The sequence below is a fragment of the Mustela nigripes genome, chromosome 1, assembly GCF_022355385.1.
Source record: "Mustela nigripes isolate SB6536 chromosome 1, MUSNIG.SB6536, whole genome shotgun sequence".
NCBI classification, from domain to species: Eukaryota; Metazoa; Chordata; class Mammalia; order Carnivora; family Mustelidae; genus Mustela; species Mustela nigripes.
Window position 1 is genome coordinate 95,020,382 of NC_081557.1, and position 25,033 is coordinate 95,045,414.

Sequence of the window (25,033 nt, forward strand, 5' to 3'; positions counted from 1 at the left end):
ATATGTCTCCATTTGGTTTGTGAAAATAATGATCTAGGTGACGTTAAAACATTAAATATGCTTGAGTGTCTTTTAAGACACTCTCTATAATTTCCCCCTCTTTCTTTCTTGTACTTTACGGTCCAGAGAAATCAGGCTCTTTGTTCTCTCAGATTTCATGTGTTCTGGAATGTGTTCTGATTTCAATCAGCAAATTTCCTAGAGACTTAGATGCTTAGTTGACATGACGGTGTCACAGGTAGTGTCGTGTGTATAGTGTATCTTCTGTTTTGTCATAGCGAAGAAGCAGGTGATGTCCCATTGCCCTCTGTGTGTTCAGAATATTATCAGCTTGATCTGTTTATTATAAAATCCCCCACCTAGTGTTTTCTGCAGCCACTGGTGATTGTTGCTGCAATGCTTTTATTTTATTGGTGATTTCATAATTTATTAGTTGGGATTCCTTTTTTTTAGTTGTTAACACATAATGCAAAGTTTACCATCTTAACCATTTTTAAACATAACAGTTCAGTAGTATTAAGTATGTTTGTATTGTCGTGAAACAGATCTCCAGAATTTTTTTATCATGCAAACCTGAAACCTGTGTCCACTCAACAGTAATTCTCCATTCACCCTCCCTTCAGCCTCTGGCAGCCACCGTCCTGCTTTTCTATGAGTTTGACTGCTCTGAGCGGAATCCCACAGTATTTGTCCTTGTGTGACTAGCGTCCTTCACGCAGCATAATGTCCTCGAGGTTCATACCATAGCCTGTGCCAGGGTATCCTTCGCATTCAAGGCTGAGTCCTACACTGTTGTACGGAGATAGTACACGTCGTTGCCCATTTATTCATTGGTGGGGATTTGGGCAGCTTTTACTGCCTGGCTGTCATAAACAGTGCTTCTGTGGACACGGAGGTGCAGAGGAGGTGCAGAGATCACCTCGAGACCCTGCTTTCAGGCCTTTCAGATGCATACCCAGAAGTGAGATCCCTGGCTCAGGTGGTCGCTCTATTTTTATTTCTTTGATGAACCCTTGTACTGTTTCCCATAGCAGTCGCTGCACCATTTTACAATCCCGCCAGTGGTGCACAAGCCTTCCGAAGTCTCACCACATCTTCCCCAACACTTGTTATTCTTTGTAGGTTTTTCTAATAGCCATCCTGGTGGGTTTGAGGTGATAGTTCAGTGTGGTTCTGATTTACGTATTTCCTTAATGGCTGATGATGTTGAGTGTCTTTACATGTATTTATTGGCATCTCTGTATCTTCCTTGGAGAAACGTCTGTTCACATTCTTTGACTGTTTTTAATATTGGGTTATTTGTTTTTTTATTATTCTATTGCAGGAGTTTTTAAAAATATATTCCATACATAGGTGTCCTAGCAGATACACAATTTGTGAAAATGTTCTCCCATTCTGTGAGTTGTCTTTTCACTTTCTTGACAGTGTCCTTTGAAGCCTGTGGTTTTCCATTTTGATGCTAATTATCTGTTTTCCCTTCCGTTGCTTGTGCTTTGGGTGTCATCATCATTTCTAAGACACAGTTGCCTAATCCAAGGTCATGAAAATGTGTGCCTGTGTTTTCTTCTAACTCTTCTAAGAGTTGCTCTTGAGGGTCTGGTCCTCTTTGAGTTCATTTTTGTAAAGGGTGTGAGGTAGGAGTTAAAGATCACTCTATGCATGTGGGTATCCTGTTTTCCCAGTACGACATGTTGAGAAGGTATTTTTTTTCCCTGTTGAATTGTCTTGGTACCTGTTTCAAAAATTTAGTTGACCGTTGGGGCTCCTGTGTGGCTCAGTCGGTTAAGCGTCTGACTCTTGATCTCAGCTCAGGTCTTGATCTCAGGGTCATGAGTTCAAGCTCCACACCGGGCTTCATGTTGGGCGGTTAAAAAAAAAAAAATCAATTGACCATAAATGGGAGGGTTTATTTCTGGTCTCTCAGTTCTTTTTTCCCATTGATCTGTGTGCCTGTTCCAATGCCAGTAGCATACACTCTTGATTACTGCAGTTTTGTGTTCTTTGTGGGGTTTTTTTTCCTTTATAAATTAAATGTCCTTCATTGCTCATCTGTCAAAATTCACTTAACTTTAGTGCATTGATCTTTTATCTAATTACCTCTTATCATTCGATAACTATTTTCTGTAGATTATTTTGGGTTTCTCTCATAGGTGATTATTATCTGTGAATTGTGATGACTGTGTTTCTTATTTTCCAATCTTTATATATATATATATTTTTTTTTTTTTTTAATTTTACTTATGTATTTATGTGAGAGAGAGCGAGAGATTCTCAGGACTCTCCTGCTGTGAGCGTGGAGCCTGACGCAGGGCTCAATCCCATGACCCTGAAATCGTGAACTGAACCATAACCTAGAGTCAGACTCTTAACTGACTGAGCCACCCAGGTGTCCCAAGTTTCTTTTATTTTCTTATTGAATTGGCCAGAACATCCAGAACCAGGTTGAATAAAAGCCCTGATAGTAAACATTTTTGTCTTAGTTTTGATTTTAAAATAAATGTGTTTTACATTTCACAATTAAGTATAAAGTTTGCTGTAGGCTTTTCATGGCTTCTGTTTCTTAGCCTACAAATACTGTTTTTACTTCTCAGCTGGCTTGGGGTTTTTATTCCTGAATACAGGTTGACTGTTGTTATTAAGTACTTTTTCTGTACTTACTGAGATGATGATTCCTTTAAGCATATTCTGGTGCTCTATTTTCTCCTGTTAACTCAGATTTCATTCTGCAATTACCTCCACTTGTTCTTAATATTTGCTTTTGGGGGTACATTATTGGATTTTATCTGCTAAAACCTTGTTTTTGTTTGTTTGTTTTTTGTTTTTCATGTCTGCACTTGTACGTGAGTTTGTTGTTTTACCTTTCTTACTATTCTTGGATGGGTTTGGGCTATAGCTAGGTGTTAGGCTGGTTTCATAAAATGAATTGGGGAGTATGTCCTCTATTCTCCAGGATAGTTTGTATGAGATTGAAAATACCTGCACCTTGAATGTTTGATATTTAGCTGATGTTTTATGATGATTTATGATGTTTATGTTTATGATGTTTTATGATGACAGGTAAAGAGATGACTTGTCCTACAGAGACAGGATGTGGATTTTACTCTGTGGAGTAAGACTTCAGAAGTCAGTATTCTCATGGCCCGTTGGCTCATCTCAAGCTGATCTGAAGTAGCTGTGAGCTACTCCTGTGGCTCTGGCACAGGGCAGTCAAGTTGTTCCACAGATGAGCCATTGTAGTGAAAGCTAGGGAGCATATCGAGCTTTGTGAATGCTTTTGCCTTCTTTTCCCCACCATACAGCCAGGAGGGCAGTGTTTCCTGCATGTAGACTAACAGAATTTCTGTTATCTTACAGAAGTGATAGACCTTACCCATGATAACAAAGACGATCTTCAAGCTGCCATTGCTTTGAGTCTACTGGAATCCCCCAAAATTCAAGCTGATGGAAGAGATCTGAACAGGTTAGTGAAGTTATCTGTCTTCCTCACTCCCCGCATGAGTGTCTAGGTCGAAGGCAGTAATAGCTGTGGATGCCAGTGAGGGACCATCCAGCCAAGGTCTTGTAATTGCATCCCAGTGAAATTTCTTTTAGGGGAAAATTTAAGTTCACATTAACTTACTTACTCTTTGGTTTGCTCTTTGACAAAGCCAAACATGATAAGGGTCTTACAGCAGCTTTGGTCTTGAGTAAAAGCCTACAGGCTGTGGTAGTACAGTTGCTGGGGCGAGAAACCCCGTCATCGTGCAAGCATCTGACAGTATTCCCTCTCTCAACCCGGAGACTTTGTAAACTTCGAGGGCCTCTTGCCAGCTCTTTGAAAATGAAAGTTAACACTCAACTACCCCATCCAGGAGGGACCAGGACTATGTTTTTTGAACTGGTGCTCATTTGGTGATTGTCCGGTATTGCTCGTAAACCTCCAGTTCTGATGGTGGGTGGTCGGTTTCCAGACACGTTTATTCCCTCACACCGCTGAGCTCTTTCTTCCAGGGAAACCTAGGGCTGGGTTTTGTGTGGTAGGCCGTTAAAAGTCTCTTATTGTTTGCAGAGTATCTCTCTTGCCTTTTTCAATGGCAAGGTCTCAGATAGGGCACTGTTGTTGAAATCTAAAACTTGAAGTACAGTAGCCATAAATAGGCTTGAGCATCAGCTCACTTCCATCATGGACCTTAGAAGTCATAGTCTCTGATGGAAGGATTAAGATCTCTGTCTAAATCTCACTTTTCACTTGTATTATAATTTTATAATTACTATATAGCCAGCAACGACCCAGTAAATAGTTGATCTGGCATTTTGGATTATCCAAGGAAGATTACCAATATTCTCCGTATATACTACATTGTTCCTTCCCTTTTTCCTTTCTGGATACGTGGTGTGTCGGTACCAAACAGGATGCATGAGGCAGCCTCCGCAGAGACGAAACGCTCCAAGAGAAAACGCTGTGAAGTCTGGGGAGAACATCCCAACCCTAACGGCTGGAGGAGAGTTGACGGGTGGCCCGTTGGGTTGAAGAATGTTGGCAATACATGTTGGTTTAGTGCTGTTATTCAGGTATGATGTTTTAAAATTTTATTTATTTTTTAGTTTAATTTAAAAAATTTTAATTAATAATTTTAATTAATTTATTTTAATAAATATAAATATAAATAAAATTATAATAATTTTAATGTATTTATTTTATTTTTTTATTTATTTAAAAGGGAGCAAGCGGGTGCCTGGGTGGCTCAGTGGGTTAAGCCTCTGCCTTCGGCTCAGGTCATGATCTCAGGGTCCTGGGATCGAGTCCCGCATCAGGCTCTCTGCTCAGCAGGGAGCCTGCTTCCTCCTCTCTGACTGCCTCTCTGCCTGCTTGTGATCTCTGTGTGTCAAATGAATAAATAAAATCTTAAAAAAAAAAAAATAAAAGAGAGCAAGCACAAGAGGGGGGAACAGCAGAGAGGGAGAAGCAGACTCGTTGTGGAGCAGGGAGCCCAATGTGGGGCTCCATCCCAGGACCCTGAGATCATGACTTGAGCCAGAGTCAGACACTTAACAGACTGGGCCACCCAGGGTGCCCCTCAGGTATGATATTTTTTGAGATAACTTTTTTTTCTGCAAACAACTTTATAATTTATTCAACTGAAATGTGAGAAACATAGTTTAAAAAAATGGGAACACATATAAGACTGGGTGTTTTACTTTTCCATGGCATTACTGTATGTTGGTTGCTTTCCTGCGTTTGACTTCAGATGCTCTGGTGTCCAAATTGGGCAATACGAAAAACAAAATATCCCGTGGTTTAGAATACGGTTGTAAAGATGTTGAATAGATCAGCATTTCCTGTCACATGTTGGTGCAGAGCCAGAGTTCGTAAGGGGAAAGCGTTTGTTGGTAGGGGGTCACAGCCATCCAGGCAGGAAATGATGGCGGCCTAGAGTAGAGGAGCTGCATAAGCCTTGAAGGAGAGAAGTGCAAGCATTTTAGAGCTGGGTGGGAGATCAGATCTGCAGGATTTGGCAGAGCAATTGGATATAGGGTTGAGAGTTGAGAAAGACTCCAAGGTTTCTAGCTTGAGGAACAAGGCGGATGACGGTGCCAGTTGATGCCGGAAGAAGAATGTTTGCGGGAGGGCGTGAGGAGTGGGATCTCCGTTCAGTGTTACCCATGCTGAGTTGAAAGTGCTGCATGAAGAAGCATGTAGGCAGTCTACAATGTGAATCTGTAGTTTGGTAAAAAGATCTGGGCTACAGGTGCCGCTCAGGGACTCGGTAGCTTATAGACTGTGCTCGAGCCAGGGAGTGGATGAATTCCCCTAGAGAGAGGGTTTCCTCTCTGGAGTACGCCCCATGCACCTTAATCTTGGCATGGCCGCATTGCAGCACTTGATCCTGCCCCTCCATCTTCTCCTTTGTACTTGACGTCTACCCAGCTGCTCAGCCAGAATGGAGGCCTCCCTTTCCACACACAGGATCCAGCTTCATTCAGCTCACTCTATGGCCGGCTATGTGTTCACACTGGGAAACAGCAGTGATACATCACAGCTGTTCCTCTCCTAAGAGTTTTCCTTTGAAAAGAGTGGGACAGACAGTAAAATAATACCAGATGTTGTGAAGTGCCCTAAACACAAGCAAGGGGCCACCTGAGTGGCTCAGTGGGTTAAAGCCTCTGCCTTCGGCTCAGGTCATGATCTCAGGGTCCTGGGATCGAGTCCCACATCAGGCTCTCTGCTCAGCAGGGAGCCTGCTTCTCCCTCTCCCTCTGCCTGCCTCTCTGCCTACTTGGGACCTCTGTCTGTCAAATAAATACAATATTTAAAACCAAACAAAACATGAGTGAGGGCAGGAGGAGCTGGAGGGGGACGGAGGCCTTTCCGAGAAGGAGGGCGTTTGGGCAGAGGCCTGAGGGAGGTGAGGGAACGCATGCTGTAGTCACAGAAAGGGCACTGCAGACAGGGAGGAGCCAGTGAAAAGACCCTGTTTCGGGAGCTTGCTCAGTGTGTTGAGAAATAGGAAGAGGGCAGGACTCGAGGGTGGGGAACAGACTGCGAGGAGCTCAGAAAGATGTGGAGGTGAGGTGGGGGAGCTGGGGCTTGTGAGGAGAACTTAGGGATTGGTCTGTGAGCTGGGAAAGTATTGGAAGTTTCAGAGCAGAGAAGTGAGATGGTCCTACTTCTCTTTGAAGAAGATGACGGGCATTTGTATTGAGAATAAGATGTTGGAAGGAATGTGGCATCAGGGACATCAGTTCGTCCTTTCAGAGGGAGCCGGGGAGGGAGGTTGAGAACCCTGGCTGCCTTCACACCCTCCTCAGCCTTCACACCTGTGGGGGTGTTGAAAGGAGCAGAGGGTGTCACTGAGCAAGGTTCCTGCGACAGCAGCCGGAGAAGACAGGATGTGGAAGCTGGAGGGAGGGACTGGTCCTTAGTGGGAATAGAGCGGGAGGGACAGGAGAATAGCAGGGGAGAGGGCAAGGAAGACATGGCTGCAGATTACAGATGAGGTAATTTCCGATCATCCTCCCTGTGGTGTGAGCAACCATTTTCTGAGGCCGTGGAGGAGGGGCCGTGTTGGATGTTAAAGGGAGGGTCACCGCGGACAGTGGGAAGCCGGTTGGCGCCAGGATACAGTAGGAGGATTTCTACAGATTGGAAGGTCTCCTTCAGGGTGTTGACCTGAAATGCGTAGTGACATCAGTATGGGCTGTTTGTATCAGGACTTTTTCTTAGAAGCACTCTGAGACCCTTTAGTGGAAAATTTATTTCCACTAAATTTATTTAGGTCGGAGGCTTTGCTGGGTTTGAGGAAAGTTTGAGGATTTAGTGAAGGGCAGTTAAAGATGAATCAAAGCTAGAGAGAGGGAGAAATGAAGTCAGGGAGGGACTGGTGGTTAGCAGGGAACAGGAGGCGTCCATTTGCTTGGGTCCTCGGTGGAGTCAAAGAACAGATGTCCTGAGGGGGGATTGGATCAGAAATGCCGGAAGACAGGTCATGCTTCAAGAGCAGGATTTTCTGAATTTGTGGCCTGAGAGTTGGCTGTGTCTCAGGAATCAGCCTATCCTGGGTGTGACCTCAGGCGTGGGTGTGGAGACGGGATGGAGGACTGTGGTACTAGAGATGGACGCTCGCAAAGCCAGGGGGTCCCCAGGCTGGGTGGAAGGAAGTGCATGTGTTCCCTCAGCAAACATTAGTGGAACACCCACTGTGTGTCCAGCCCCGTTCTAGGCCCCTGAGGTAAGGGAATGAATAGAACCCAGATGGGGCCTTGCCCTCATGGAACTTCAATTTTTGTGAGGCAGGAGAGTGTACTGCGAAAGTAACTACTTCAGTGGCCAAATTGATGTGATGTGTTAGCTTGTGATCGGTTGATAGGAAAAGACCAGGGCAGAGCACACAGAATTGCTGTGGGAGAGAGTGGAGCAGGGTGCAGTACAGACTAGACTGGTAGGTAAGGCCTTCTGGCCCCAGGGATGAGGTTGGAGCAGGAACCAGATATGTGTGAGGCGGAGGTGTGAGCCAGGTGGTTTCCAGGGAGAACATTCCAGGGAGGGAAAACCCCAGAGCAAGGGCCCCAAGGTAGGAGTGGGCTCGGTGTACTCCCCGGGACGTCCAGGACACTAGGAGCAGAGGGGGAGTCCTTGGAGGTGAGGCTGGGGAGTCACTGTGGGTTCCGAGGAGAGGGATGATAAACTCTGAGCCACATCTTAACAGGCTTGCCGTGGCTGCTGTGAGGAGAACAGAATGGGTGTGGTGAGGGGCAGGTGGCGTGAACTCCACAGGGAGCTGCTGCAGTTGTCCATGGGACGGGACAGGTGACAGTGGCCTGGACCTGGCTAGAAGCCATGGAAGTGGCGAAGAGGTCGGGTTCTTGATTTACTAAGAGAGCAGAGCTAATAGGATGTCCTCTTGGGCTGGGTGTGGACAGGACCTGGGAGAAGAAGATGAGCCGTTATCCTGGGGCAGGTGTCCGTGAATCAGGAGCTTTATTTCAGTCCTGTCAGGAAGACAGAGGAACCCGTGTGGCAGGTAAACTGGTACAGGGCAGGCCCTGGAGGCAGAGAGAGGCTGAGCAGTGACGCGAGTGAGCAGTGACCCAGGGGAGCAGTGAGGGGAGACCGAGGAGGGCCCTTGACAGGGACGGGAGGGAGGAGGGGGTTCTGAGGAGACCCCCAGAGGCAGAGTCCAAGCGACCGCTTCCTCACTGGATGTGAATAGTTACGAAAGAGGAAGGATTCGAAGATTCTGCTGGAGTTCTAAAGTTTGGTGACTGAAGGAGGAGGATGTGGTGAAGTGATGCGGGAGAAGCAGCACACGCTGGAGGGCCGCAGCGGTGCTGGGTGGGGAAATGTCATCAGCTCACACATTGAGGGCTTTTAAGAATGGCAGCGTCTTTGGGGAAAGCCTGGTTTGGGCGAAGGAGAAGGGGTAGGGTGGAGTGACCTGCACGTGGAGAGCCAGTTTGCTCATGGCAGAGAATTTCTGGGACGTGTGAGGGCGTAGTCAGCAGAGCAGGAGTGACACCACAGGAAGGGACAGGTCGGGTAGAAAGAGAAGAGAACAGGTTGGGGCGCCTGGGTGGCTCAGTGGGGTTGAGCCTCTGCCTCCAGTTCAGGTTACGATCTCAGGGTCCTGGGATCGAGCCCTGCATCAGGCTCTCTGCTCAGCAGGGAGCCTGCTTCCTCCTCTCTCTACCTGCCTCACTGCCTACTTGTGATCTCTGTCTATCAAGTAAATAAGTAAAATCTTTAAAAAAAAAAAAAAAGAAAGAAAAGAAAAGAATGGGTTGAATAGAATAGAGAGCAAGCAGACTCACCCTGGCTACAGAGAGAACGTTCTGTTGGTGGAACAGTGGGACCCGACTTTAAAGGCCCTGCCCGGTTGTGTGCTCACTGCATTGGTGGCATCCCAGTTGGGTTGGGAGAGTGGGAGCGAAACTGGAGGCCTGTTGTCTACCCAGGAGGTTGCCTCTAGGGTTTTCCACCGGGGTCTTTCCTGAGGGGTTTCCTCTGAGCAATGTATCGGGATAAGGAACTATATTCATATATAAGGGATTTTTAAAAACATTAACCTTCCAAAGATATTCATGGTAGGTTTGTATATGATTTACAAGTAAGCCAAAGGTTCCTGCTGTTAAATTTTTTTTTTTTTAAGCAGTTCTTGTGACCAAGAGTGGAGCATAGCCCATGTTACTGTACTCACTGCCCAGCTTTAGAAAGAAATGGTACAGCTCCCGGGGCTGCCCAGTCCCTGCTGTGCCCATCCCAGTCATAGCCTCCCTTCCCCACAGGTAAAACCGCACCGGCGTGTATCCCAGACCAAATGTCATGTTGTTTTATATATAATTAAACTTACTATAAACACTTTAATACTTTGTTTTTCTGGAACTTTCTTCCACACAGAGTATAGCTTTGAGATGTCTCCGTGTTGATCCTATATCTCTCAGGCAGTCCCTTTCAGTGCTGTGTACAGGTTCATTTTTTATTTTTTTTTTTAAAGATTATTTATTTATTTATTTGACAGACAGAGATCACAAGTAGGCAGAGAGGCAGGCAGAGAGAGAGGAGGAAGCAGGCTCCCTGCTGAGCAGAGAGCCCGATGCGGGGACTCGATCCCAGGACCCTGAGATCATGACCTGAGCCAAAGGCAGAGGCTTAACCCACTGAGCCACCCAGGCGCCCTGTACAGGTTCATTTTATGAAAACTTTTTTTCCCACTGTTTTAATGAGTACATAATGGTATATCATGTACACATACCATACCTTATTTAATCCATCCCTCTCGTCAGTCATGACGTTTTTGGGTTTTCCTAGAAGAATCAATATTCCGTCAGTTCAGTTTGTACCATAGCTATCATTCCCTCAGACAGGGTAGAGGGAGAAATAGCAGGGGACAGTCGCCTATACTTTCAAGTAAAAGAAATACTTTTCCACTACAGTTATTTGGGAAGAAAGGCTACAAATCTCTTTCTTTCTTTCAGTCTCTCTTTCAACTGCCTGAATTTCGAAGACTCGTCCTCAGCTATAGTCTGCCACAGAATGTGCTTGAAAACTGTCCGAGTCACACTGTAAGTTGGTGTGGAGAAGTCCTCCCTCTCCTTTGGTCCCTCTCATCCCAGAGGCTTTTAAATTCTGGGCAGAGCTGATAGCTGTGATGCCCTTTGGCTTGTGCTAGGATTTGTTTTCATTTTCAAATGGATTTGTCCTTCTTTGTCACGTGAAACGGGTTTGCAAAAATGCTAAGTTAATTAGGAACAAAATTAGAAAACCAGTTCGGTGGGGTGTCATCCTGATAGTTTCCACTTTTCTGCCTCTGGGTGGGAGATTCAGAAATTCTGAATCACAGAAAGTGTGTGTGGCGTCCTGCACTGCTTCTCCTCAGCTGCTCAGGCTGAGTGATGCAGAATGGCTGCCCTGATGCTGGAGGCCTGGACCTTCTAGAAGGTTCTGTGTTCAGCTCTCACCCAAGGACGTGGCCTCCTGCCAGCACTCTTAACTCTTGCCAGAATTTCACCTTGGGGGTGCATTTTCCTAGCAGGGGGGAGGACAGCAGCTTCAGAAGGTAAACATTTTTGCTTTTCCTACAATATTCCCTTCCTGGCTTCCACATAGATAGTCTTCAGTTGAAGGTAGTCCCCTACACAGACCTCATCAGAGGACCTGTAAGATGGTTTGAGTCCTCACTGATCTAGATCTAGGTAAATATAAATTAGGGAGGGATCACTGACAACTTTTCTCTTTCGTGTGTTCTAATTTTCTGAATGAGGGGTTGTAAGGACACACATTGTTGTCTCTGCAGGAAAAGAGAAATATCGTGTTTATGCAAGAGCTTCAGTATTTGTTTGCTCTGATGATGGGATCAAATCGCAAATTTGTAGACCCCTCAGCAGCCCTGGATCTCTTAAAAGGAGCATTCCGATCGCCTGAGGAACAGCAGGTACGAAAAACCCGTTATGCTCGTGTTTTCCTTCCAATTCTGTGATGTTTGAAGTCATGCCTTGTGGCTCTTCCTGTGACGTGGCTTCAGGTCAGCTGTGTAAGAGGCTCTGACCATGACTACGCAGGACGAGAAGTACACAGGGGCTGTCGGAGTAGAGAGGAGGTTGAAAATACCTCCGGGAATCCTAGCAAAGGGTCACTGACAAAAGGAAAGCCCTCTGTCTGCACCTCTGCCTGGGGATGGCCCAGATAAAAATCTTATTTTTAATATTGTCTAAACCTAAGTTGAGCAGCTTTTCTGAACAGTCTTTTTTCTCCTGGACAGCATCCTTTCCTTACTTCTGTTAAAAAAACAAAGCTGTCTCCAGCAGACAAACACCTGCTTCATAAAATTAAATTTTCCCTTTGTTTCTCTAAAGGTCCTAAGTTCTTCTAAATTCTCAGAACACTTCATAAAAGTTTCTTTTCTCCATTAAGTCTCAGATTGTTTTAGAGGATTAGAGTCTATTGTGTGGACCTTTTTATTCTTTTCTTTTCTTTTTTTCCTATTTTTAAGGCCTACCTGGAAGATTCTGTTTGTTGGTTTGTTACAAATAGATGTGGCTCAAGTGGTGGCTTTCCAATTCCCTCCTAGCCACAAGCTGGTCAGCCCCTGCCTTCTGTCTCTGCAGTGGCTGGGTTCCAGGGTTCCTTGTCTCTTTCTGCTCTTTGTCCTTAATAAAGAAATCCTCCCATAGTCCTATAATCTTAGTCATTGGCGGGTTAAGGGCAGATTTTCATTTCCCTAAGTGTAGTGTTGGGTCTAACTCTTATGCAATTTGTGCCTCTCTTGTAGCAAGATGTGAGTGAATTCACACACAAGCTCCTGGATTGGCTAGAGGACGCATTCCAGCTAGCTGTGAATGTTAAGTGAGTGTTGAGGATTTGTTTGTCCTACCTTCCTACTCACAGTGGTCCAGCGAGAACTAGGATGGGGGGGATTACTCTTCTCCAGTAGAAATTGCTGGGTTTTGCCAAACTTCCTGGGGTAACTGCTCAGACACTTGTCATTTTGTATCCTCCTTGCTTTTGGATTTCCTCTCTGAAGATGTAAGTAATCCTCTCAGTCTCGGTCTGCCACCTTTGACTGAAAGTTAGGCCATAACTCTGAACTTTGTTAAGACATTGCCTGTGCTACAGAACATATTAAAAGGTCAAATCAATCCCAGATGTGAACGTGGGAAATCAAATTTAGTCATTGCAGTCACTGAAATGAATTTTAGAAGTGAAATTCAGGGCAGAGAATACAAGTATCCCCTTTCGAATACAGATGCTAAGGAATTTTCTAAATTGTTTTTATTGTGAGTAAAAGAAATGTGTGTATCATAGGATAGCTTTGCACGGAGCATCTCACATAGTAACATAGAAACACTTCATTTAAGATGGGCTTGTCCATTTCTGTTGTGCCACAGGGAAACTTATGTGTTTATTTGCAAAACTGCACAAGAGGGTTGATTCTTGCTTCTGTCCTATTCTAGAATCTATATATATCTGTCATTGGCTAGACATGTATATATTGATTTTATACAGATACATGTATTTTCCAGCATGTAGGACTCTCCCTCAGCTCCTCACAGCCAGGGATCATGCCCGTATATTTGCTCAAGTAGTATTTAAACTGAACAAACCCGTGACTAATTTTGGACCCTGCCCAGCTCTTTGAAGGTCGATGAAAATGTCCTGTTTTTGCTTTTGAATGATGGTTAGCCTTAGTGTGGTGCTTATCTGATCCAAATGATAGAAAACTGTTTCTTTTTTTTAAAAGCAGCAATCCCAGGAACAAATCTGAAAATCCAATGGTGCAGCTTTTCTACGGTACTTTCCTCACTGAAGGGGTTCGTGAAGGTAAATTCTTCGCTCTGTTAGTTCTAGACTCGTGACCGTATCTGTATTAGTCAAAAAAGGCTTTCAAGTCAGGCATTTCTAGGCCTGAATATTGATTCCACCTCTTAAATACGTGTGTAACCCTGACAAACTGTGAGAGTGCCTGGATCCTCAGTCTCCTCGTCCGTAAAATGGGCACAGTGTTTCCCTCAGAGTTGTCAGATGAAATTATATAATACTCACACAGCCCAAATGTACCATTAACGTCTAGTATTAATGTCAATTTTCTCTGTGTTATTTCCAATGTAATATCTAATCTCAAAAGATTTTGTTGAGTTAAACTGCCAAAAATATTTCTCTGCTCTAGAGGCTTAACTAAGCTCTGTGTTGGTTGTGTAATTTTAATTTTTCTTCATTATGGAGAATTTTTTATAGCAGTCTAAAAATCCCCATGAACTCAGCCACCTTTAGTTCACGGCCAGGCATTCCCTAACTCCTTTCTTCTCTTACCCTTCCGATATTCTCTGTAAAACAATGCAACACCACTATTCACTCCGGAAAAGTAGCATTTAATATCAGATATCCAGTCAATGTCCAGATTTCCAAGTTGTTTTATAATTTTATATGTTGGAGGGGTGGGTGATGTGTTTATTTTTTACAGTTTGTTTCAATCAGGACCCAAATGCAGGTCATTTCATTGATACGTCTTTTAAGTTTCCTATCAAAATCTGTACACTGTCCTCCCAATTTCTTTTTACCTAGGAATGTATTTTTTAAGAAACCAGGTGGTTTGTTCTGTGTGATTCCCCACAGTCTGAAATTTCGCTACTTGCATGCACATCCATGAGTTCACATTCCTCTCCACTCCTCTTTTTATAAATTGGTAGTTGGATCTAGAGTTTGACCAGGTTCAGGTAAGGCGTTTCTCGGCAAGACTAATTCACAAGAGGTGGTGTAGTGTTTGATGAGGAGGCACGTCGTATCTGCTTTTCTTCCTTCCTGTGACAGTAGCAGTCTCTCACGATCAGTGCCTGGATCCGGTTTGTTGGAAGTGGCCCTAACAGGCTTAAGTAGCTTCTAATGGTTCTCAGCAAGTTGCTGAATTAGGAAAACCCTGTCTCTGTGGTGCCAGAAAAAAAGGCTTCAGATAATACTAGTGAGGTCTTTAAAAAAGCCATCTGTTTCTTTGCCTAGGAAAGCCCTTTTGTAACAATGAGACCTTCGGCCAGTATCCCCTTCAGGTAAATGGTTATCGCAACTTAGACGAATGTTTGGAAGGGGCCATGGTGGAGGGTGACATTGAGCTGCTTCCTTCCGATCATTCGGTGAAGTATGGGCAAGAGGTAAGTTGGATATTTTTATTTGCTGTGGCAGTGACAAAACCAGTTAAGTAGGACCGAGCTTTTTGGCAAACTGTCTTCCCATCCTATAGTAAATAACTTTACACTTAACGGATGTCGAACTAGTAGTCTGAAGGACTCGCATGAGTTGATATGAATTAGTCAGTCTTAGTGTTTGATAAATAAATTCTTTGCTGAAAATATGAATTTGAGTTAATCATATAAAGGTTGTATGCTGCTTCTGATGTTTTAAGTATGATCAAGTTTCTCTTTTTCTGTTGAAGCCTACCTGTACCAGTAGGGAGAGCCCACTGCCTCCATATTTTCGGAGGGTAAAAGTACAGTGATTAACTCCTATGGTATGCCATTTAGAATATTTTCCCTATTATAATATTTACTGTTCTTCATAGTAAATTCTGCCTTTGCTTTTAAAATTTTTCACATTTAACATTCATTGATTTTGGGGGGTTGGAAAGAGAGGGGGCAGTTGGTGGGAGAGCAAGGGTAATTAATGCCTCAGAATTCCAGTTGGGTTAAGAATTAGTGAATTTGGAGCATAACTGCCAATACCACACAGCTTGGCTTGTTCTCCTTTTGTTGTATATTTTGAAACAAAACTGTGGGCTTATGTTATTATCGGAGAAAGCAGAGCTTTTTTTTGAATTGAAGTCGGGAGCCTCACACGAGCCATGTCAAGGCTGGGAGCTGTAGGGCAGCGTGGGCACTAGGAGAGAGCTGCTGCCTGCCCGGCTTTTCGAGGCCAGTGCTGACTCCTGGATGGGAGGCACAGCCTCTGTCCCATCTGTGTACGAAAGAGAGGGGATGTTCACCAGCTACCTAGACCTCTGGAGACCTTTATTCAAGAATGGGAATACTATTTAAAAAAAGAAAAAAAAAAGGGAAAAGAAAATCATTATGCTTATTTAGATTTACCCTGAGGTAGCTGGACAGGCTCTCTGGATTCATCTCATGCCAACAAAGGAAAGGGAACTCAGCCACCTGCACCTTTGGTAAAGGGAGCGTCTTAAAGCTGTTCTTACAGACCTGCTGGCATACAGGTGAATTGAACAGAAATGCCCCTCCTGGTTTAGCTCTTCCTTATCTGTGATCAGGAACAGCTGAGATTTTTTTTTTTTTTAAATAAGTCATTGCTTTCTTTTCTTGAAACTTAAGGTTAACATCCTAGGTTGATTTGATTGGGTCCCTTGTGAGACATCTGTAAAGTCTTAGAATTCAGAGATTTTCTCAGAAACTTGAGCACTCTTAATCATGAGGCTCTTTCAGATTTCTTATTTTAGAAAGAAAGGGAATTCAAATTGTGGTTAATATACTGTAAATAAATAGTACACACACACACACACACACACACACGTGTCTTCTGCGCTGATTCATGGAGATAATTGGCTCCTTAGTTTTATGCTGCTGCTTGGGTCATAATTTCTGACGCCTTGGTTAGGCTGCCTATTCTCTTCAGGTTTTGACCTCTTTTGACTTCTAATGACTTAGTAAGCAGTGAGGATTCTTGGCGCAGCTCACCTACTTAAGGGTGGGTATTTCTGAGGATGATAGTCGAGTAAAATGTTGTTGACTGGCTTATAAATTTGGAGTTTTGAGGAATGTTTCACTACATTCTCTGAGAGGGCACAAGGCTAAGTGGTCATCTTAGTATTTGGGATTAAAAAAAAAAAAAAACCTCTAGGGTGAATTTGATTTGAATATAAATTCTGTGCCAGAAGTAAAAAATTTAATGAGGGATGTTTTAAATCTGGCTTTTGCTGTTTCCTAATTAACTTCTTTCTTTTGCATTTCTGCTTCTGACATAGCGTTGGTTTACAAAGCTACCTCCAGTCTTGACCTTCGAACTGTCAAGATTCGAGTTCAATCAGTCCCTTGGCCAGCCAGAGAAAATTCACAATAAGCTGGAATTTCCTCAGATCATTTACATGGACAGGTGAGTTCTGTGGTCGAGTGTCTTCTTGGTGTATGACAGAGGGAGAAGGAAGCATTTACCAAGTGTAGTGTGCGTAGGAATCGCCTGGGGGTCTCGATGATACGCAGATGTGGAGTCACTGGATTCTCTGTCTCTAGGTTGGGGCCCAAGAGTTGGCATTTCGGAGACACCGTCAGGGTGATGCAGGGGATGCGTGTCGTCTCGGGACAGCTTGAGTAGCTGGGCTTCCGGGGACAGCCTGCTCATTCTGGGGAGAGGCAGAGTGTGGAGCAGCCGCAGGGCATTTCTTTCCAATCTCAGTAGTGTTTGTATTCCTGGAAAAAAAAAGAATTCCTAGACAGACTTCATAGGATTTTAATCTTTTTAAAGTCTGGTTTATTGATGTATAGTTTACACATGAAACAATATTACCATTTTTTCGGTGTAGAGCCAATGAGTTTTGGCCAACGTCTATAGTCAAGTAACCACCAGCACAGTTAGATGTAGCGAATTTCCATCCTCCAGAAGGTTCCCGCATGCCCCTTGCAGTCAGTCTCTTTCCCCCACCCCCGGCCCTAGCAACCACCTGACTTGTTTCCTGGCCCTGTGCTTTTGCCATTTCTGGAATGTCACAAGAGTGGCGTTAGTATTCGGAACACACTCCGTTGTGGTTGTCTTCTCACACTGAGGACAGTGTGTTGGGAATTCATCCATACTGAGTCGTATTTCTCTGCAGTGATACTCCAGTGTCTTCCCATTCGCCAGTCAACAGACATTTCAGATGTATCTGGTTTTAGGCTATTGTGAATAAAGCTGCTGTGAACGTTCACCCAAAGTCTTGGTATGGTTTTAGAGATCTGGGTAAAACACCTAGCAATGAGATTGCTGGGTTGTATGAAAAGTGTATGTTTAATAGTATAAGAATTTTCCAGCGTGCTTTCTAAAGTGGCTGTATGATTTTGCTTTCTCGCCAGCAGTGTAGAAATTTCCATTTGCTCCAAATCTGCTCATAATTGGAATCATCAGTCTTAAATTTTAACATTCTAGTGGGTTTGTAGGAATATTATATTTTTCTTTGGACATGTATCTGTCTGATAACTGTCAATGTTGAGCTTCTTTTCGGTGCTTAATTAATGGTCATTTGGCTATTTTCTTCGGTGAAGTGTCTTTTCAGATCTCTTGTCCATTTTTTAATTGGGTTGATTCTGTTCATCCTGAGTTGTAAAGAGTGAGTTCTTTGATAATGTTTTGGATACAAAACCACATAGTCCCCATCTGTGCTATCTCTTCCATTTTCTTATCAGTGTCTTTAGGAGACAACAGGTTTTTAGTTTTGATAAAGTCTAATGTATCAGTTTCTCTTTTGCAGAGTGTGTTTTTATATTTTAAGAGATCTTTGCCAACTCAAGGCCACAAAGATTTTCTTCCATTTTTTCTTCTAGAAATTATGTAATTTTAACTCATATATTCATATCTATGACCCATTAGGGTTTATTTTTATATATGTAGTATGAGATGAGGGCTTTTGTTTTTGTTTTTGTTTTTTTGTAGGGGAGGGATGGATGTCCAGTTATGCTTTCCCCCATTGAATTATCTTGGTACGTTTGTCAAAAATTAATTGAGCATGTAGTTGTGGGTCTATCTGAAGTCTCTGTTTTATCTGTTGTCTAATCTTAAACCTGTGAGTGGCACATTGTCTTGATTACTGTGGCTTTATTGTAAATCTTGGCATCAGATCATGTTAATTTTTCCTCAGAATTATTTTGGCTGTTTTGATCCTTTACATTTCTAGTAAATATTAGAATTAGCTTGTCAATTAACTACCTAGTAATTGTTGGGATTTTGATTGGCATTATGTTAAATCTCTAGATCAATTTGGGGAAACTATTTTGAATTATTTAATCCATGAACGTGGTATAGCTCCATTTATTTAAATCAATAATTTCTCTCAACATTGTTTTGTAATTTTTAGTATATAGGTCTTGCGTATGTCTGAGGAAATTTTTACTGAAGTAATTCATTCTTTAGATCTTCTAATGGTTTCTAAAAAAGTTCTGCTTTCCATTTGTTTTTCACAAGTATACAGAGATACAGTAGATAATTTCCTGCCCCTCTCTTTTTTAATTGACTTTATATCTTTTGACTTCACTAAACTCAGTTACTAATTCTAATGCATTTTTGTAAATTCTTTGGTCCCTTCTATGTAGACAATTATGTCATCTGCAACTAAGAGCAGTTTTACTTTTTCCTTTTCTATTTGTATGTCTTCCTTCCCTCCCTCCCTCCCTTGCTTCCTCCCTTTCTTACACTGGCCATGCCTCCAGTAAAACACTTAGTAGAAGAGACGAGAGTGGACATCCTTGCATTGTTGCTGATCTTAGGGGAAAAGCTTTGTCTTTCACCATTAAGTGTGATCTTAACCATATGTTTTCATAGATGCCCTTTGTTTGAGGAAGTTCCTTTGTATCCCTTGTTTGCTGGCACTGTGTGCCATTAATGCTTTTAAATATAAATTGTGTTTGGGGCACCTGGGTGGCTCAGTGGGTTAAGCCTCTGCCTTCGGCTCAGGTCATGGTCTCAGGGTCCTGGGATCAAGCCCCACATCGGGCTCTCTGCTTGGCAGGGAGCCTGCTTCCCCCTCCCTCTCTGCCTGCTTCTCTGCCTACTTGTGATCTCTCTCTCTCTTTCAAATAAATAAATAAAATCTTTTTAAAATAAATAAATAAATAAATATAAATTGTGTTTGTGGTGTTATCCTTTACTTAGGTACATGTACAAGAGCAAAGAGCTTATTCGAAGTAAGAGAGAGTGTATTCGAAAGTTGAAGGAGGAAATAAAAGTTCTGCAGCAAAAACTGGAAAGGTGAGTCATGACCCCTTTGTGCTTAGAAATGTGAAACAAAGATTAGAACATTAAAACCAGATAATTTGCTTAAATTTAAAAATTAATTTGGATGTTAAGTATTAACTAGTGTGTTCAATAGAATAGCTAAGGAAAATTCTCTAAGCATGAAGCAGTCTGTATGAAGGGCCGGAGTATCCGTGGGTCAACAGTAGTCCCAAGGGCTCGTAGGACAGAGTCACACAGGTCAGTCCCCGGCAGTGTTCTGAGTTAATAGCCTTTACTTTTTCTACTCCCCTCGTTGTCATCCTCACACACACGAGAGAGGTAACCTTCACGGTACTGCAGTCCCTCTGTCTCGGGAAGGCATTTTCTTAAGGATCTGGGAAAGCTAAAAACAAAAACAGTGCTGTTCTACCCGGAGCAGGTGCAAAATGACTCAAAGGGCTGACCGTTGTGACACAGACAAAGTCCTCCCTCTCGTGGAGGAATCTTTCCCTTTTTGTCAATTCGTTTCCCACTGACTGTTTCCTACAATCACCCCATGACTTTCTAAGGAGGAATCAATGTAATTTCTTTCTAGTAAAGATCGATCCCATTGATTTAGCATTTAAGAAGGAAATCCCATATAACGTCAATGACTTTTTCCCCTTTATCCATTTCAGTGTTGCTGTGACCACCACCGCTCCTCTACCCACTCCATTGTGTGGGTCGTTTGTTTCTGTGAGAGACAGCACTTTCTCTACCAGCCCAAGGTAGACCCTGCTCCTATAGGTCCCTATCTCCAGCTTCCTGTCTCTCACGTGGGAAGAACTTGTCCAAGGTGTTCAGTGATCAATTCTCTGGTTGTCTTATATAGACTTAAGCTGAGGATTGATTCTTCAAATACCATCCTGGAAGTGATTTACAGGACTCTACTTGTGGCTATATTTTACTTTTAAGGTTTTAGTGGTGGCTTGTAAGATTGGAAAAATGTAATTGTTTTTATAGAACCAAATATACCTGATGTATTATAACTTAGAAAAACTCAATCTGCCAGTACCCAATAGGGTGTTCTGACTTTAAATTTTAAAATAGAGTATAGGAACATTTCCTATAGTATGATACTACTTTAAAAATAAATAAATAAAATGACTTTTAAGAGACACCTGGCTGGCTCAGCCAGTAGAGCATGTGACTCTTGATCTCGGGGTTGTAGGTTTGAGCCCCATGTTGGGCGTAGAGATTACTTAAAATAAAAGCTTTAAAATAAGTAAATAAATAAATAAAACAACTTTTAAAATCTCAAATAATTTTATTTGGGTAGTTTAAAAAAACTGCTTATCTAAGTGTGACCTGCTCCTGGGAAGATATACACAAACTGGTAGTGGTTACCAGTAGGTAGTGGAACCAAGATGGGAGTGGGTGACTTTTATGATCTGTTTTACACTCTTTTGTATTTGAGTTTTTGTACCAGGCAAATACATTATTTTTATCAGGAAACAAAGGTTCACCATTTCTTCCCTAGGATACCTTGATATAATAGAAAAATGAGATTTCTTGTATATAGTGTAGACATCTTTTTTAAAGTTACTTTTGCTCAGATTCTACTAACTGCATATAGATGCAGCCTTCTATGAAGCAGTGTGTCTAAAGGAATTAATTCAGTAGAACAGGACAATGATTATATCAGAAAATTAAAGCCAGGTTTTTTAGAGGAACATTTTTTCCTGAAGTTGCATTACTAGTGTTGTATGAAAGTGTTAAAGGGCTGGTTGGTTGTAAATGATGACATGTGATCTTATGGCCTATTGTGTCTGTGCAGCATTTCTAGTAAGAAATATTTGCTTTGGTCCAGGCCAGTCATGTGTAAATTAGTTCTTTCCACAAACCTGTATGCTTCTGAAGGCCATGTCTGTGGTATAGACTGGAGGTTCACAGCCTGTCCTATAGAAGTTCACTGGGGGTGGGGAAGACAGTGGGTGGGTAGGATGTGGAAGAAGATGTCATGGAGAAACTAGATCTCCAAAGGTAGGCAGTTTACTTAAATACACCGATAGTAGCTGAAGTAAAGACAAGAAAATGCATCTAAGGAACAGTATGGTTTTCTAAGTTTCCTCTGAGTTGACGTATTTGACATCCTTTTCAGGGAAGGCCACCACTCTCTACAACAGCCAGCTGCTAATTCTACCTCTCCTTCAAATTAGTGAGGATGAAGTGTCTTTGCTCTCTACCCTCTAACATGTGGTTGACTTCGAACTGCATTGTACTTTATTTCCACTGGTATTCTCATTTCACAATGTCCTTTTTGATACGGACACAGTTTTCTTTCTTCCTAGTTCTGTACTTTTTTCTTTCTTTTCAAGTGCCTCCCTATCCCTTTGTAAGTGGAACCCCATAATTAGAGGATTCACCTGACCCAGCCAGTGAACTAGTACTATTTAAATGCTGTCCCCTCTAGTGAATTACAGAGTTCATTAAAGTTCATATTTTTACTGAATCTCACATGTGCTGGTAATGACAGAATATTGGATAGTATTAAAATAATTTGTTAATTATTTTGGTTACATATTGAAGATATGTATTATTTACTAATCCCAAAGAAATCTTCAGAAATTTGTGACTGGGCTAGGCTGTTGAATGAATGCATGAATAATAGGGTACTAATAAGGACCTTACAAAAGAAAGATTTGCCAGTTTTCTTCAACTCTATCCTTTGTGAACACCTACTTTTCATTTCCAGCTTTCTCTCATTATTCTTAATTTCCAAGTAGGGGTCTTAAGGGTAGCAAAGAATAGACCCTCGGGTACCTTTATACCAGCGTGATTTTCAGATTTGCCTACTGCTAATATATCTGTTTTCCTTTAAGAAATAGAATTTACTTTTTTGGCCAGAGCCTAGAATGTGACAAGCTATCAAGAGAGAGCTTTGACATCACTTCAATTAGGCGCCCATTTGAAATGCTTTCTGCCAGATGTAAACCCGTGGACTTGCCAGTTTTTACTTTTGTAGAGAATTCTCGCCTTATGGACTGTTGGACGCATTGCCTACTGCACAGCCTTCGGGAGTAAGCCTGTGCGTGGGGTCCACGTGGTAGCAGAGGGTCTGTAAGCGAGCCGCAGGGTGCCAGACAGACTCGGCCAGTAGAGCGCCATTGTCTTTGCCTCCTAGGTACGTGAAGTACGGCTCAGGCCCAGCTCGGTTCCCGCTCCCTGACATGCTGAAATACGTTATTGAATTTGCGAGTACAAAACCGGCCTCGGAAAGCACCGCGTCTCAGAGTGATGCTCACACAATGTTACCGCTTTCATCAGCACACTGCCCGGTTTCTGACCTGGCATCCGAGGAAAGGTAATGAGAGCAGAGGTTTAAAGTAGTGCATCTGGCGCAGGGCGGGGCGCCTGGCTGGCTTACTCGGGGGAGCATGCCCCTCTTGATCTCAGAGTTGGGAATTCAAGCCCCATGTTGGGTGTGGAGATGACTTAAAAATAAAATCTTCACAGCAAAAAAAAAGATGGTACACATTGGGGTCTTTGTGTAATTTGAACTGTGCCCCATCTTCCCACCACAAAAGGTTCCCCCCATTAGAGGGCAAGGGCTATGAGTTCTTGGTCTTAAAGGAAAACGTTTACCGCCCACATAGGTGGGAGTGTTCCTGATTCCCACCAGGGCACTCACTTGTCTTACCCACAGGATGGGTGGGATTATTTCAGAGGCTTCTTGAACTATCTGCAGTGGTGTTCGAGCCCCACCAAGCGTCCCTTGGTTTGAACCAGCTATAAGCTAGCTGCCACCCAGGGATTGCCCCCCATTCACACAGCTGCTGAGAAGGATGCTCTACCAAGTCAACCTCAGGGAAAGATTTATTCCTGAGTAGACAATTAAAACATGTTCAAGAACTGGCAAGACGTTGAAGAGGACAGCCAAGAGGGGCTTACTTGGCAAGGAACCGGGAAGCCAGGTCACATGAGCCCTCTGATTCTCTCCCAGTTCAGATCAGATTGGCTGTATGTGTCCTGTCTAATAAAATCACTAGAACCCACTGGGAAAGAGTCCGTGCTTCACGTATGTTGCTTCCATGTATTTTATTCAGTCGTCTGCATCAGGGAGACTCTGTAGTGATGCCTTGATTCTGCCAGTCCCGTCCTGTCTTCTTTGAACTCTTCCTTCACATCCCTTCTTGGAAGTGATAAGAGCATAAATCATAGACTCAGATCTGGGTTTAAATCCCATAATTTACTAGCTAGGTAAGCTTGGGTAAGTTGTTTAATTACCTAAACCTTAGGTTCGTAACTAGTGAACTAGGCATGATAATAGTATCTGCCTAAGAAGCAACTAGTGTTAAATAAGATGATGCATATAAACGCGTGGTTTGGCTCGGGTTTGGCTCGGCTCCTTTCTAGAGCAAATACGCACTACATTATAGCAGTACTTTTCCATACGGCAGTTAGCATTACAAAGTACACTGAGGCCAAGGCATATTTTGGAAATTATCATGTGAATGCGATTTTTATCTTTCTTCAGTTCAAGTAAAGAAAGCTCTTCTCCGGATGTTGAAGGTACCTTTTCTTCTCCTGAAGATTCTCTGCCCAAGTCTAAGGCAATGAATAAGCCACTTGTATCTTCCCGGTCTTCCATGGAAATGCCGGCCCAGCCAGCTCCTCGGACCGTTACAGATGAGGAGATAAACTTTGTTAAGACCTGTCTTCAGAGGTGGAGGAGTGAGATTGAACAAGATATACAAGGTTGGCTCTTTTAAAGCTTGTTGGACAATGACTCTTTCCCTTTCTGCTGGAAGTTAGGCATAGATGATGGAGAGGCACGACTCGGGAGTTGGGAGGCTTCTGGACTTTGAGTTCTTCCCATCATACAACTGCGGAAAGATCCCTCCTAGAAACCCTCCTCAAAATTTCTGGGAACTCTTCCAGGACTCTTAGACACTCACAATCACCTTCAGCTGGAATTTTTCTAAACCTTCTGATTTCTGTTCCTGTGGCTTATGTGAACTCTGGCTTTAGCTGACCTGAACTTAAAATTTAGCTCTCGTAGATTTCCACGTTTATGAATCTTGTCTGTATGAAGCAGGTTTTCTTGGAGGCTGATGAGGCAGAGAGTGTTCGAGCAATGTACACGATGTAAGATAGAATTATTCAGCAGCCTTCTGTTTTTTGTATTTTTAAATATTTTATTTATTTATTTGACAGACAGACCACAAGTAGGCAGAGAGGCAGGCAGAGAGAGAAGAGAAAGCAGGCTCCCAGCTGAGCAGAGAGCCCGATGGGGGGCTCGATCCCAGGACCCTGAGATCATGACCAGAGCTGAAGGCAGAGGCTTTAACCCACTGAGCCACCCAGGCACCCCTCAGCCTTCTGTTTTTAAAGGTCCTTTGGCCTCATTGTCCTGTTGCTCAGACTCTCCCTCCTTCCCTTTCTTTTATCTAGGGAGCTAAATAAATAAATAAAATAATCCGATCAGTCAAACTAAATAAATCATCAAATCCAGCTTTCTCCCATGTTCTCATCACAGAAATTTTGCCCTGCCTTTTGCTCTGCCTTCTCCTCTCAGGTCCCGTCTCAGGGACATACATTTTACACCCAACCTGACCCACGAAGGTCTTTTTCTAAATGGAGATTATTTCTTTTGGAGGAAATTTTGGTGCCAATTATAAG

The 25,033-nt window shown here is 43.0% G+C and overlaps 1 protein-coding gene across 8 annotated transcripts in view; it reads left to right on the forward strand.

The window, feature by feature from the left end:
• USP28 (ubiquitin specific peptidase 28) overlaps positions 1-25,033 on the forward strand; it is a 56,737-nt gene that overhangs the window by 18,269 nt on the left and 13,435 nt on the right. For 2 of the 8 annotated variants that reach the window (XM_059416757.1, XM_059416769.1), the window contains exons 4-15: positions 3,355-3,460; positions 4,392-4,551; positions 10,453-10,539; positions 11,271-11,408; positions 12,246-12,319; positions 13,215-13,294; positions 14,468-14,616; positions 16,437-16,564; positions 19,310-19,405; positions 20,050-20,139; positions 22,536-22,715; positions 23,889-24,109. In XM_059416757.1, the coding sequence (XP_059272740.1) occupies positions 3,355-3,460; positions 4,392-4,551; positions 10,453-10,539; positions 11,271-11,408; positions 12,246-12,319; positions 13,215-13,294; positions 14,468-14,616; positions 16,437-16,564; positions 19,310-19,405; positions 20,050-20,139; positions 22,536-22,715; positions 23,889-24,109 (1,509 nt within the window). Of the gene's footprint in view, positions 1-3,354; positions 3,461-4,391; positions 4,552-10,452; positions 10,540-11,270; positions 11,409-12,245; positions 12,320-13,214; positions 13,295-14,467; positions 14,617-14,897; positions 14,973-16,436; positions 16,565-19,309; positions 19,406-20,049; positions 20,140-22,535; positions 22,716-23,888; positions 24,110-25,033 lie in introns of those variants that run through there. The other 6 variants (XM_059416759.1, XM_059416773.1, XM_059416762.1 and 3 more) reach the window with 4 other exon arrangements.